The 15,154-nt window shown below is 45.1% G+C and overlaps 1 protein-coding gene across 1 annotated transcript in view; it reads right to left on the reverse strand.

The window, feature by feature from the left end:
• LOC119650926 (peripheral plasma membrane protein CASK-like) overlaps positions 1 to 15,154 on the reverse strand; it is a 291,137-nt gene that overhangs the window by 57,172 nt on the left and 218,811 nt on the right. Inside the window, exon 7 of the mRNA XM_038054153.1 lies at positions 9,003 to 9,071. Within this exon, the coding sequence (XP_037910081.1) occupies positions 9,003 to 9,071 (69 nt within the window). The remainder of the gene's footprint in view (positions 1 to 9,002; positions 9,072 to 15,154) is intronic.

Genomic DNA, 15,154 nt, shown 5'->3' on the forward strand with positions numbered 1-15,154 from the left:
ACGTCAAGTTCAACGTTGCAGTTGGTAGAGCCAATGCTCCCTAGGTATACGAACTGATGAGCGACCACAATTTAAATAGGAGGAGTGTGATCACCGGTCGGAATGAAAACCTTGCTTTTGTTGCTGTCCATTTTCAGGTGGATTTTCCTTCGCAACTTCTTCAAATCCACAACACTCTGGCAACGATTGGTGTTCCCATTTATTTTGCTGCTATTGACGATAACTAGCTCCAAAGAACGGACGCTCTGGTATGACACCGATGGTAGATTCAAAGGGTTTGTTGTCTCTGCGGATGTATAATAGGGTTTTGTACCAACCTCACTACTGTCAGCATCTTTTACAATGATACACTTAATCTTCCGATTCTGGAAGAGGGCACGATGACAGGTTGCTCAGACGATATAATTGTGGTCCCAAAACATCTCCAAGATACTGAGCTATACTCAAGCAAAGCAATCATTGCTGTTAAGGTCTAGTTAGGGAGCGCTACGCTGCAACTTGCCGAGGAAAGCGCAGGGACCTCCTGGAGCGAGACGGCAGATGGACTAGTGGTTTCCAGCCTGGAATCCACAGCCATCAAGCTGGTTGTAGCGAATACCAGGCATAGTACTCCTAACCCCAAACGATCGACGTCGGAGGACCCCTTAAAAATAAAGGCCAATGAGAACGTCAGTCCCCGGAAGGCGGCTAAGAAACGAAGGCTCTCTGGTGTGCTGCTCAAGAGCCAGTACCAGAAAATCATGCATATTCTCAGCAAACTGCCTAAGAATAAGGAGGCCGGTACTGTCGACGAGCGGGATGAAAAGGACCTCCTTAAATACCAGGCGATTGTTTAGGAATATATTAGCAAACGCCTGGCAGACGAGTAGAAGGGGAAACCCAGCGCTCTGAAACGCAATTGATCTCAAGACGAGATAGAACAAAAGCACAAGCGGAACAGAGTGGGCAAGAGCTCGGACGTTAAGCATTCGATACCGCCTTGAAAGCCTCGTGCCCTACCAAGTACAGCAAGAAGACACTGTCATGAAGATCTCGCCAGCCTCAGGAAGCTGACCAGGGAAATCTTCAACTAGTATAGGCATAGATTTTGGCAGGCATGCAAGGACTTCCAGAAGAGGTATAAGTCGGCCATCAAGACTGCCACGAGGCGGTCTTGGTTAGACTATTGCCAGAACATCGACAGCACCAGTGAGTCCGAGAGGGTCAGTAAAACTCAGTCCAAGGAACATAAAAGCCCATCCTTTCTTAAACAGTCGGAAGGCCCTTGGACGGAATCTTCTGGTGAAACCTTGCAGCTGCTGGTTCAGACGCACTTTTCCGACAGCGAGGGGGCCTATGAGTCAGAGCATTGCTAGGAGGGTTTGCGGCGACCCCAGCCGCGCGAGACAATCAAATTGGTAATTACTGAGAATAAGATCGGCTGGGCTATAAAAAGCTTCTCCGCATATAAATCTGCGGGTCCAGATAGCATAATGCCTGTTACGCTACAGAAGAAGCAGGAAAGGGTTGTGCCGTGGCTTGTTGAGATTTACCAGATCTCTATCTCTTTTCGATAGATACCACAGTTCTGAAGACCCGCACGAGTGATTTTCATACTAAAAGCGGGCAGATGAGGGCATGAATCTGCAAAGGACTTTCGACCAATGAGTGTCACCTCTTTCATGTTGAAGATCATAAAGCGCGTCCTGGATATTCATTTAAGGGTGATTATGGAGAGAGTGCCTTTCTCTAAGTTCCAGCATGCCTACCTCAAAGGCAAATTCATAAAAGCCGCTCTCCACGAGGTAATTGGCAGGTTTGAGCTGTCACTATAGTACAATCAGTATACCCTAGCTGCCTTCTTGGATATGGAAGGAGCATTCAATAACTTTAGTACCACCACAATCTAGGCAGCCTTGACGAGTCTTGGATTGGAGTGCTATCTTACGCATTGGATTATATCCATGCTAAGTACCAGGATAATGCAATTGGATATAGGAGGTAACCACTTGGCCAGAGCTGTGAACAGAGGCACACCCTAGGGTGGATCATTTCTCCAGTGCCCTGGTTAATAGTGATAGACGAAATTTTTGTATGGTGGCAGGCTTTGAGCAAACAGTACAATAGAGAGAAACTCAATAAGATTCAAAAAACTGCATGTGTAGATGGTACTGGGGCTCTGTAGTCCTGCCCGACAGATGTAATCCTGCGTCCCCTGCCCCTAGACCTCCATATTAAATACATTGTAGTGTGCAGTGCCGTGAGATCACGTGAGCCTTACGCCCACTGTAACATCCTAGATGAAGTACCTCGGGAAATCTGGGCATTCCTCACGAACTATGCCACATGCAAGCTGAACTTCACGAGAAACAGGGGTCTTCTCGAATACACATAGTGTATCCGAATTGAATGGTCTCCCAGGATTTGCCTGTGTATGTGTGGAAGCGGAAGTATTCTCGATACTGCAAGTCTAGCGTTAGCTGGAGCATGATCCGTGCCCCAAGCGTAGCATAGCCATTCTGACCGACAGCCAAGCGGCCATTAAGGCCTTTTACTCAACGATGACATCCTCTAGAGTGATGGGGCAGTGCAGAAACGCGCTGGGCGGTCTGGGCGGCACGCTCAAGGGGAGCTAACAGATTGGCTAGCGGGGCTCTGCTCTTCGCAGTCCTTCGGCGGGCACAGTCGGTGTCTCGCTGGCAAATATCAAGGGCGGAATCTACTCGCCCTACTTAACAGCCGCGGGCCGACGAAGACCTACCACCCATGCCAAGCCAAGGAGGATTTGGCCCGCTTATAACAAAACCCGATCATGAGAGCTCCTGTCCCAGACGCTTGCAAATGCGTACAATATTACTGCGATCTGCACGGGGCACTGGCCCATAGGGAACCATGCCGCCAGGCTCAGCATACCCTATAATTCGCAGTGCCGAAGACTGAGCCTGAAAATCTAAAACGACTGGGTTCTGCCTGCCATAATAACAGCAGTCATCAAAACGGCGCACCACAGCGCTAATTGGGCCGCTCAGAGTGGCCATTGATACCTAACTCCTTAACTCCACGGGTGTCCAATAGCGCTCAGAGCAAGGCTCACCACCGTTTGCGTCTTGTACAATGATACACTTAATCTTCCGTTTCTGGAGAAGGCCGCGATGACAGGTTACGCCGACGATATAGCAGTAGTTGTGGTCGCAAAACATCTCAAAGATGCTGAGTTATACTCAAACAAAGCAATCAGTGCCGTTAAGATTAAGTTGCAAAACGCTGGACTGGCAAAAGCCGAAAACGGTCCTCATCACCAAGCAGCACCAGAGAACTTACCCTCGCATAAGAAGTACGAATTATACCATTACCTCCAAGCCGGCCATCAAATATTAATAAAATAAATTTCAAATGTTGCTAACCTTGCTGCGCCACATCCCTCCGCCCCCAGATCAAACCTAGGAGTTTCAGCGACGGAACCCGGAACTGCGTTTCCCATTACTCGTCGAAGCGAATGCGACGTTGATTTGGGGCGCAAACGGGCTTCAGCCTGGACAAGCCTTCTTGTGTCTCCCGATATCGAGCTGGAAGAAATATTCTCCCCGTTCGAGAACACGGTACGGACCTTCGTACGGAGGTTGCAGTGGCTTCAGGACAACATCCGTCTTGATCAGGACGTGCGTGCACGTGTCCAGCTCCTTGGGAGCGCAGGCAGGTGCGGGTGTGTGACGGATGGGAGATGTTGTTTTAAAGCAGTGGAGGTTGTCTGTCAGCAGCCGCAGCAATCCAGAGTCTGTGAGACCCGATCTCTTGCCGAAGATCGTATCACCCCCCACCATACAGCCTTGGGTTTCCCCCGTATCCAAACTACAATTTTATTTTATAGTGTATATATCTATTTCGGGAGTAACTTACAAAGCTTTGTACTGATGAAGGGAGTAAAGCATAAAATAAAATTGTAGTTTGGAGTAAGCTACTGGTCTATCAATTTTAGACTTAACTACAAATACAAGACAATATCAAACTTCTTCTCCCCGTATACCAGCTCCGCGGCGGGTTGTTCGGAGGCCAAGTACGACGAAAGGCAAGCCTTGAATCCAGGACGGATCGTCGCGGGCCATAATGGCGAATTTCAGCGCCCGGTGCCAACGCTCTAGCATTGCGGGTGGTATCCAGTAGTCCGCTGGCGTTTGAATCCATGGAGTTTATCCAACTCCGAAAAAAGGGTGGACTTAAATTGCATTCCCTGGTCAGTGATAATCACTGCAGGGACACCAAAGGCAGGGATCCACTCTCGACAGAGGGCTTCGGCGCAAGATTGCGCCGTAATGTCCTTCAGCGGTATTGCTTCAGGCCACCGCGTAAACCTGTCGATGATTGTGAAGCAATACTTGAAACCGTGCGAATCTCGCAAAGGGCCTACGATGTCGAGGTGTTTTGTGTGGAATCGCTTGGTATTGCATGGGAATGAGCCCACTTCTTTTCTTGCATGCCTGGTGACCGTACACTTCCGGCATGTGATGCACTCTCTGCCAAGGAGTTGACGTCCTTATTCATAGAGTGCCAGAAGTATTTTTCGGTGACTAGCCGATTTGTCATCCTGATGCCTGGATGCGTTAAGTCGTGAACTGCGTGGAAAACTTCCTTGCGAAAGGTGGCCCTTTTCCGAGTACTCGCAGCAGAGAGAGAGGTTCGAGCCGAAGATAGGCAACTCCCGAAATTTGTATTTGGGGTTGGATTTAAGGCTCTGAAGCATTGCGTCATCCTCCTGTGCCTTGGCTATAGCCGAGAAGTCGTGTGAGGCGGGGATATTTTCCTCAGAGACACGTGGCAAAACGTCAGCAATAATGTTGTCCTTGCCGACACGTGCTGCATGACTGACGTGAACTGGCTTATAAAGCTCAGGTGTCGAAACTGACGAGGGGACGCTTTGTCGGGCTTTTGTTTTAAAGCATACGTGAGAGGCTAATGGTCCGTAAACACTGTGAATGGCCTGCCTTCTTGGGAGAAGCGGAAGTATTTAATGCTCAAGTACGTGGCGAGCAGTTCTCGATCGTAGGTGCTGTAGTTCCGTTGAGAAGGATTGAACGGATTAGAGAAAAAGCTCAACGGCTGTCAGACTTGATTCGACTTTTGGTAAAGAGGCATCAATAAAAACGGCTAGAGGTGCAATTTGTCGAGGAAATGCCAAGAGTGTAGCATCAGCCAGGTGTTGTCGGGATTTGTCAAACGCGTGGAGAGCCTCTTCAGACCAGACAAACTCTCATGTGTCTTTTGTTTTGGGGCCAGACAAGTACGAGTTCAAAACGGACTGGTGTTGGGCAGCCCTGGGCAGGAAACGACGATAGAAGTTTAGCATGCCCAAGAACCTCCTCTGCACCTTCGCAGTTTTCAGACGCGGGAAGCTTGAGATCGCTCGCACCTTGTCGGAGTCGGGCTGTATTCCATCAGGGGAAGTGAAGTGGCCGAGGAATCTCACCTCTGTTTGGAGAAACTTGCATTTATCAACGTTTAGGACTGAACCAGCCTCAAGGAGAGGTTGAAAAATGCACGCGACATGGGCTGAATGCTCAGACTCTGAGGAAGAAGCGACCAAAACACCATCCAAATAAACGAAACAGAAGTCGAGGTTTCGCAGGGCCGAGTGGATGAATCTTTGAAAGATTTGTGCCACATTGCACAGCCCGAAAGTCATCCGCGTTAACTAGAAGAGTCCAAAGGGTATGCGTATTGCCGCCTGTCGTATGTCTTCTGGAGCTACAGGGATTTGGTAATAGGCCTTGGTTAAATTCAAGGTCGAGAAGATGCGACTATTTGTGAGATGATGCGCAAAGTCGTGGATGAATGGAATGGGATACCGGTCAGGAACAGTCTGTGCGTTTAGCCTTCTATAATTTCCACAGTGGCGCCATTCGCCGTTTGGCTTAGGGAACATATGGAGTGGGGAAGACCAACAGCTGCCCGAAGGTCTGCAGATACCCTGTTGAATAAGTTGCTCGAATTTCAATAGCCAGCTTCTGGGGTGGTAGAGGGCGCACATTTGAGAAGATAGGGGAACTAGTGGTGTTAAGGTGGTGCTGCACATTGCACTTCACTGGTTTAGAGAGACTACACTCGGTAGTAATCTGGCAGAATTTTTGGAGGAGTGCCCGAACACGGGAGTCAGTAATGTCCTCCAAAAGTACGGAAAGATTGTTGTTGGGATGAGATGAGATTCTTCCTGACGAATTAGGGTTAGTTGTGGAGTCTATAAGGGACTTGTTCTGCAAGTCCATTAGCAACCCACAGTGACACAAGAAATCTGCGCCTAAAATAGGAAAGCTGACATCCGCCAGGATGAATCGTCACGGGAACGTCCTACGCAAGCTAAGACTCTCGTTCACTTGCCTGAAACCGAAGGTATTAATGCGCGAGGAATTCGCCGCCGCAACTTTCAGAGATTGTGGGAATAGCCGGTGTTGCCGGGGTACGGGAAGAACCGAAACCTCCGCACCAGTATCAACAAAATAACTGCGTCCGCTGAGAGCGTCATAAATTGTTAGGCGACGTGACGCTGCGTTCTGGGTGGCAGTCCAGCGTTGCCCTCATTTTCGCCATGCAGTCCACAAGAGCGGCGAAGTCGCACTTCAGCTCACCTATTTCTTCTGAAGGCTGCTGAACGGCAGCTATCGTGGAACGCGTGCGCACCTCATGCACCTTATCAGCCGCAGCGGCCAGCGCCTCCAAAGAACCGCAGATACACGCGAGGACCGCCTGGGTGCTCTCCGGAAGTCCTCGAAGCTAGAGCGACTTCAGCAAGTCGTCGTCGATCTTGTTTCCGCCCAATTGCCTCATTTCGCGAAGCAATTGGCTGGGAGTTCGATCGCCCAACGTCAAACCTGCTAGTAAGTGATCCAGCTTATCTACTCACTTACCGACAGGCGCTTAATTGGCTCCGTTTTTAATACATTGTAGGAGGCCGTTTTGACAATGTCTGCCACAAGAAGGATGATATGATTTCGGACATCTGGCATTGCGCCTCCAGATGGACGAACGACAGCTCAGGGTTCCTTCGCCAAAAAGGAGGGACACGCACAGCGAGGGCGGTGACTTGAGGGTCCGATGTCTTTGTTGTCCAAAGACATGACAATAGCTATGTTAAACGACACGAGATGAGTCGAGGACGCGGTTGTACCAAATTTGAACAGACCCTAATTTGACAACGGCAAACCGCACCCCCAAATGCCCGTACGAAAGACAAAAGAAAAACACACTTCAGCGAAATCCACCGATGTACCCCTGAAGTCACCGAGCCATTATGATACAAATTTGAGTCACGCCAGGAAGTTTGTTATTTCCTTTTATCAGAACTTTAGATAAATATCATTATATCTGCATACTACCATGATGATAAGTTTTATTCGCTTAGTTCCCTCTACTTTCAACTTGACTGTTTTATCAACAGAGCGTCAATCAAGGATATTCAAGTCCAGCACCCAAGTCAATTCCGAATATGATGGACACGAACACATCAGTTGTCAGGAACTCAACATGAAATCTGAATAGAGAAGAACATTCCTCAACATATCTGTCATTACCATAAAAACGGGCAGAAATACTTCTGAGAATAAATTATAGAGTCTGGCAATGGGATGATATCTACTTCAGTTCCAGTTCCTCTAGTTCAACTCTATGCAACAAGATGAAAATATTCTCCTTATTTCGAAGTAGCTTAAATGGTCGAGCATCCAATCAGTATCAGAGAGAACCATCGTAAGGAATCAGGAAAATGCTCTTCGACAAAAAGTATGACGGAATAATTTAAAGGCTCTGAGGATATTGAAAAATGGAGCAGTTGGAGGTGTATGACGATTTCAGGTTTGGAAATATCAAAAATAATGGAGGAGAATTATAATAATTAGTGGAGGAGTGTGTCCTGTTCCAAAAGCGTTCAATGCAAACCGAATAAACTCACCAAGGAATTGGAATTCAATAAAACCCAGCACAGCAGGGACTCAGCTTTGATCCTGCGTGCAGAGATCAACCGGTGCACTATATCCACAATACAATAGGGACGAAAGTAGGTCACAACTTCCAAAAATTTTCATAGTCACCATTGTAGGAAGCAAACCAAATATTTGCGAACTATGTACGATATCCACCGCTACGCTTGTTAGCTTCAATTCGGGGAGTATCTTCTCTCCAGAGCTTTTGCTTTGGTAGGACTCCACTACCGCATGAATGATTGAATGCCTTTGTACGCCCAAATAAAGAGGTATGGAGCCAATCGACAAGGACTTCTGCTATTCACCCGGAAAACGCTACCGTGAGCTGATATATGGAAACTATGCAGACAACAACCAGCTGAATTCAGTTTGCAGAAACCAAGAGGAACTCTACTAATAATCCACCTTGTGACGCTGTTCATCTGTCCATGCGAGCAGAAAACAGAGCAAAAGATAAACTTCAGTGATTGCGAAAATTTGGGAAATGCATTTCAGGGGGAGGAAGGAGGGGAGTCACCAAAAGCATATATTGGGGGCTCTGGAATATTTCAGTAATCACTTTTCAATATTTTTACCAATTAAACAATATTGACCGTTTCGCGCTGTCAAATTACCTCCGGGTAATGAATAAAACCTGCTCATGTGCAATTTGTGGTGTTTTGCCACGTGTGTGAATTAGTGGCTGGGATTTACGGAAATCCTCAAATGGTTTCAAGGCAATTGTTCACAAGCGAGTAAGTAGTATCTTTTGGAGTATGAGGGGAAAGCACATATGTACATGAGTAAACTATAAACAATTTTAATTTTAAATCCAATTTAATAAGTTTCCTTTAATTATAAATATCAACCGAATTTCGGTTACATACAAGTGATGTGATATACAAAAGTTAACTGAAATAAATACACGGAACGAAACAGGATATACTTTGCTATGTCCTGAAATAGTATAATCTGTAGTGAAGTATATATGAAAGAAACTGCGAAAGGAAAGTATCAAAATAATAGAACCAAGGACTGAAATCATAAACTTATGCAAGCAAAACGACTTTTGCTTACCCTCATCGTCTGTTTTTAAATAAAGTTTTCCACGTCTTGTGATATTACGTCGAAGTGAATCATATCTGTCTGTGAGAAACATACATACATTATTCAAAGTTAGTTTCAAGTTTTACGTCTATAACTGTTTAAATAAGAATTCAATTTACTTAATTTCTTATGCATCTATGTGGAACTTATGCGTACTCCTATGGAATAGCGAGGGAATGAAAAACGTGGAAAAACTCTAATCAATTTATTGACTATTTGCGATTAATGTACAGACGAGTGCCTCGCTACTGATTAAATTTAGATTTAAATTTGTGGGAAATTAATTAGATTAAATGATTCTAGCGTATCTATGTATAAGCGACTACGTTCAATTGATTATATATATATATTGAAGAGCGACTAGGAGCTTGAGATCTTCTGCACTCCAGTATAGATTACTGGAATCCGCCACCTAAGGTGGATTTTCAGATGACAGTAACTAAGACCAATTCTTAACTATCCCAGTTCGCTCCGAGCAGTAGACGCTTTTGTATTTACATTTCATCCCGTGGGGAGTAGTATTTTGCAGCAAAATGAGCAATCTTATCAATTATAAATTTGTTCATAATAATAGGATTTCCACCAAACTTTCCAGTATGATGGTCCCTATTAACGTCTATAAGTTAAGGGGGTTCTGTGTGGAGCTGCTAACTCTCATATCAGGACCGTCCCTTCGTGGGGATAAGTGAACGCTCGGTGGATGGGTTATGGACATATACCGGGCATCGATATCCAGCGACCGCAGTGCCTCAGTAGTGGGAAACTTGGTTACTTTGGCATCTGATGCACCAAGGGATTTTAGTGGAGTGGAAATGAGATATACAATGAATCCTTTTCGCAAGGGCTCAGAACTTCTGAGATCACCACTGAGCTTTAGCTCAAGGCAGTCGGGATTCGTCGCGGGAGTCGGAAAGGAACTTGGCTAGCCTCTGGATGGACATAATTACCGCTGCTGTAAAAGATGAGTGTGGAAAGCAAGAAACTACAAAAGCGTTTGTTTTACTGAATGTACTGGGAATTCATCAAAGAGAGCTGAATATCGGTCAAAATATCAGGGCTCTGGTACTTGCCGTTAAGTCGTCCTATACTAGGTCGAGAGAGAGAGAAAAAAACGCGGAGCGTCATGTGGCAAAGTCACGCGGGAGACGCAGATGACGCCTCCTCAATAAGGTAGGTGAGAACGCGAGCGAATGGGGTAGGTATGGTATAAGTGAACCCCTTACTGCGTAGCAAGTGACCAAGAAGAAAAAAACATTTTCGTCGAAGAAAGCTGAGCCGGCCAAAGTTCCTGGTAGTCTTCGATAACGGTCTCAACTCGGACTCTAGAAGACTTTATAGCTTGTAAACCCGAACAATAGACGAACGTGGGTGCCAAAAAGCGGAAAAACGATAAAAAGAAAATTCGTCCGAAAATAACCATTATTTAAGAAAAAAGGAGATATGTCACATCAGGAGAGGATATCCGTGCTGCTTTAAGGAAACAACTCCACCTTAGCGGTATAGAAGAAAACACGATGAAGAGAATGAAGAAGACAAGCAGGGAGGTACATAGATCGCTATTATTAGCTTGCCGGTTGAATCAAGGATTAAATTGATTAACGCGGGCAAGATCAAAATAGATTGGGTCGAGTGTTAACTTAGGGAGCTAGTATCTTTGCTTTAGATGCCTTGATTTCGGTCACTTTGTAGCAGCATGTACGGGTGAGATCGATAGGTCGAGAGGACCATCTTCTTAAAAACTGTACCAGAGATCTGCGATGCATGAAGTGCCTTGAAAAAAAGGGAAAGGACAACCGGCATGCAGCAGGTAGTAGCAGGTACTCGGCACACAGAAGGGAGCTGAATAGCAGGCCTAAATAAGGTTGGTACAGATCAACTTCAACCACTCAGCAACCACTCAGGATAGCTCAATACTTGCTGTCGCAAACCATTCGGGAGTCGAATGTCAACATGGCGGTAACCTGTGAACCTTACCGAAATCACGGTAGTGCTACGTGAGTAAAAGATAAATCTGAAAACGCGGCTATACGGGCATGCGGACGCCAAGCCATTCAAAATAGAGTGGCATTCCCGGGAGCTAGTTTTCTAAGGGCAAAGGTCAACGACATATCTATATCTGCAGCTGCTACGCTCCTCCTAGTGCAAAATTAGAAAAATATGAGGAGATGCTAAGCAACTTGGTGTTGAACACTAGAATCCACAGTCCCAAAATCAGTGCCGACGATTTCAACGCGTGGGCCTTAGACTGAGGAAGCCGAGTAGCAAACACCAGGTATCAAATCTTGTTTAAAACCCTCGCTGAACTGGACATCGTACTAGCCAACGTGTTCGATGCGTACCCGCCTTCCGAGGCAGAGGGCTAGGCTCAATCGCCGATCTGACTTGCAAGTGGATGAACACTACATTCACAGTGACCACCAAGCCATCTTTCTCGACGAGTGAGCGATAGAAGTAGGAAAACTACGATAACTGGGTGGTTCCCTGGTACTTTCTAGGAATAAACTTTCCTAGCCCCTTTCGAAGGAGGTCATGACCGAAAGGGAGCCGCGCTGGAAAAAGTGAGCCAACTATGTCAGCAGGTAACTACGACATGCGACTCTACAATGCGCGCGAAGTTCCATCACAGTAGGAAACCAAGCTACTGATAGAACCAAGAAACTGCGCTGTTGAGAGCATCATCTCTGCTAGCGGGGAAGTTTGGCAAAGGAGAAGAGGAAAACCAGAACAGAAAACCAGAACGATCGCCTAAGAAGACTATACGGGAAAGTAAGCGGAATTGCTAGAAACATTTGTACCTTGAATCAAATACGCACCTGTGTGACGCTGCGTACAAAGTTGTAATGAACAAGAGCTAGTGCTGGACGCCGCAAAAGTACCCCTTCTTCATTGGGAACACAGTCCTTAATTATTTTAAGCCTCCATGGAGAAAGATACCCAGCGGCTATTCTATCGGATATCAAAAGCTTAAAATACGTTCAATCACAAATTTTGTGACCATAAAGGATAAAGCACTTCACTTTGAAATCCCTACGCTCCCTACTTAATCGCAAGCCAGACTGTTCGTGAAAACTTAAGCCCACTCAATAGCACATTAAAGTCATAAAAATTAAGTACACCCTTCATTAAAGGTAGGTTTTGAAAGGTAAAGGTAAAGGGAAAGGTAAGTTGATCAAGTGTAGTGCTTTAAGTGGCAGAAATTGGGGCACATCGCTCTAAATTGTGCGATAGTACATAGATGTGTGAAGTGCAGAAAAAGTCATGGGGGGAAACTTGAAACCCACAAACGAGGTGCCGCACTGTTGTAACTACAGCCAAGCTGGACACCTTGCTGCGGCGGCAATGGCAAGAACGGCAATCTGAAGTCAAAGTCTAAATACCTGGAAAAGAGGGACGGAGACGGCTACGGTTTCCTACCAGGGCAGAGGCAACTCTTCAGACGCTACCTCACCTCTACCCTGGGAGTAGCGTGACCGAAGCGCCTCGCAGATGTTATGCGCTCGCTTTTATAATTCCTAAAACTCGACAGAGTGTGAATTATATTCTACGTAAGTTCGCCTACAGTTCATACCAAAAGCTTGGCCGGAGCTAAACAATTTCTTTTTTTTAGGGATTGGGGGGACTTGATGACGGACCGGGCCAAATGGAGAGCAACTTGCTCCCACTCTTGGTGATCCACGGACTCCCCTTTTTAGGTTTAACACCTAGGAAGGATACATCTATCTCAGGGTTGGAAATGAAATTTCCGATCTCTTGCCGTAATATCTGAAGTGTCGGAAGGAATCGTTTGGGGCCCAATCCCGTACCGTCTCCAGAAGTCGGCAACGACTTGATTCGATTTGCCGATGAGACGTTAGCTTACTCTTCAGACCTGAAGCAGTTAAAGTGATAGAAAAGTTCCTGAAATGACGAATAAAAATAAACGAGGCATTTTTCGATGAAAATCTGGGTACCTTGGTTCTAGATTCGTCCACAAGAATGATAGATGCTTAAGGTTGAAAGTCGCGAATACCACCGCGAATCGATCAACTACTTAACTACTACTCAATAAATTCCTAAAGTTCAATCCTCAACTTAAGCGTGCTATTAGCAGAATCGACCCTCTTCGTAAGAAGGTAAATCAAAGCACCAAAACCAAACTCACTCTATACGAAGCTCTGATACCACCAATTATATCTTACGGATACCCAACGTAGGTCACATGTTCTTTGGAAACCATGGAAAAGTATATGGTCTTCGAACGCCGGATATTAAACCACTGCATTAAACTGCCTTACAATTGGAAGACCCGGCCTGAACACCGAAGTATATAGGCGAGCAAATGGCAAATCACTTAGAGAGTTCGTTCTAATCTTATGGAAAGAAGGGAAAACCATCCAAATTCGAACATTTGAAAGCAGCACATCTGCCTGTAAGTTGGGGCTTAAGAAGCCTTCCCTGCTTGTTGTAAGAGGTGATTAAAAGGGATAAAAATTTATTGGCTAGCAACCTGCAAATTTTGAAACTTTATTGGTACTGAAACGTCAACAACGTCGCAGTTAGGGACTGACCTCACTACAACGACCTTTGGCTATCGAAAATGGACTATGATTGATTTCTGGAATGAGCCCACGCTCATCGACAATGGCAGCGAGGGTCGCTTTCTTGAATATGAGCGGGAATTCTGGGCATAAGCGAAGTAAGAAGGTGGGACTCTGGAAAGTACTCTTTTCCGTCTTGCGGTACTGTGCTTTTGTACTCTGGAAAGCCAAGTAGTTGGGTTGCTTCTGACGGCTGCCGCAAAGCGAGCTCTCTTAACCTGAGAGCCGATTTCGACAGACTTCTGACTGCAAAATTTCATGCCACCCTCAAATGAAACTTTTCATCTTCTTTGACGCTCTTTACCTTTTAGAAGTATATAGAGAATAAGCACAGGAAATATAATGTGCTAATTGTAGATGATATTGTTTATGTAATCATATAAATTTAGATTAAGTTACGGTAAGTATTGTAATTTGAAAACTTCTCGTGCCTTTAGAGCGGGCGCAGTTTTTTCAAAGTAAATGAGATTCTTTAAATAACACAAGAAAAATAAAGGAAATTAAGGAAACGATTAGGTTAGCCAAACATATGTAATAGCCACGCAATGGAAGTAAGTCAAGGTAGTTTTTTAGCTAATCACAAACTTAAGATAAATCATGTCTAGATGTAAGTCACTATTAGATAATTAAAACCTAAAGCCTAACTATCCGCTACACTTGAAACCTCATTCCAAATCAGGGGACACAGAACACACTCTTCTCTACACAAAAACTACCTCCTGGTAAGTCATCTAGCCAAGTGTAGATTGATGAGGGTCCTCCATGTTCTGGTGTCCCTTTCAAATGTAACTTTCTTACTAGAAATCCTGCTACATATCTCAAGGAGTCATCAGTGATTTCTTCTGTCTCAGTTTCAGTTTCTATATCAAACCCTTCGATCGCAATGCTCGAAGTTTCATCACTAAAAAAACTTTTTGATACGTCCTGAGGTACGAGTTGGTCTCCATATTTTTCGTCCGTGTTACTTGTTTTGGTAGAGGTACTAACGCGTAGTATTTCGAATGGCGGTCCTTTGAATAAGAAATGAATTTTTTAAAGAATTCATCTGTGTAATCATTTCGACGAGATAAATCAACTACTGGTAAGAGTTTTTTGTATAAGGCACACTCAAAAGGTTGAACAGATATACCAACCGCTGTCTATAACAGTTTTAAAGGGATTTTCCTCAAAGGGGTATAAGTTCTCAATAATATAAAACATATTTTTAATAATTAAATCAATAAACGCAAACACTACATAAGCAAAGATATATTTGTATCTGCCCACATGCAAGTTGATAGAAAAATACCAAATCGTATTTTAATTCGAATGTGCAAATCGCTCTCCTTTCACGCTTTCTTACTAATACTACAGGTGAACCCTACGGGCTCCAAGTTCATCTAACTTAGCTCCGCTTGGTATCTTCTTGATAGCTAAAGTTTTCTTCGACCAACCACGCAAAGCAGTAGGATCACTCAAAACACAAGATCCAAGATATCCAATTTATCCTTTGGTGGGTGCCCTTGGTGGTCAAAGGTCCCAGGGCGAAAAATGCATTGGTACCCA

Source organism: Hermetia illucens, chromosome 3, assembly GCF_905115235.1.
Source record: "Hermetia illucens chromosome 3, iHerIll2.2.curated.20191125, whole genome shotgun sequence".
NCBI lineage: Eukaryota > Metazoa > Arthropoda > Insecta > Diptera > Stratiomyidae > Hermetia > Hermetia illucens.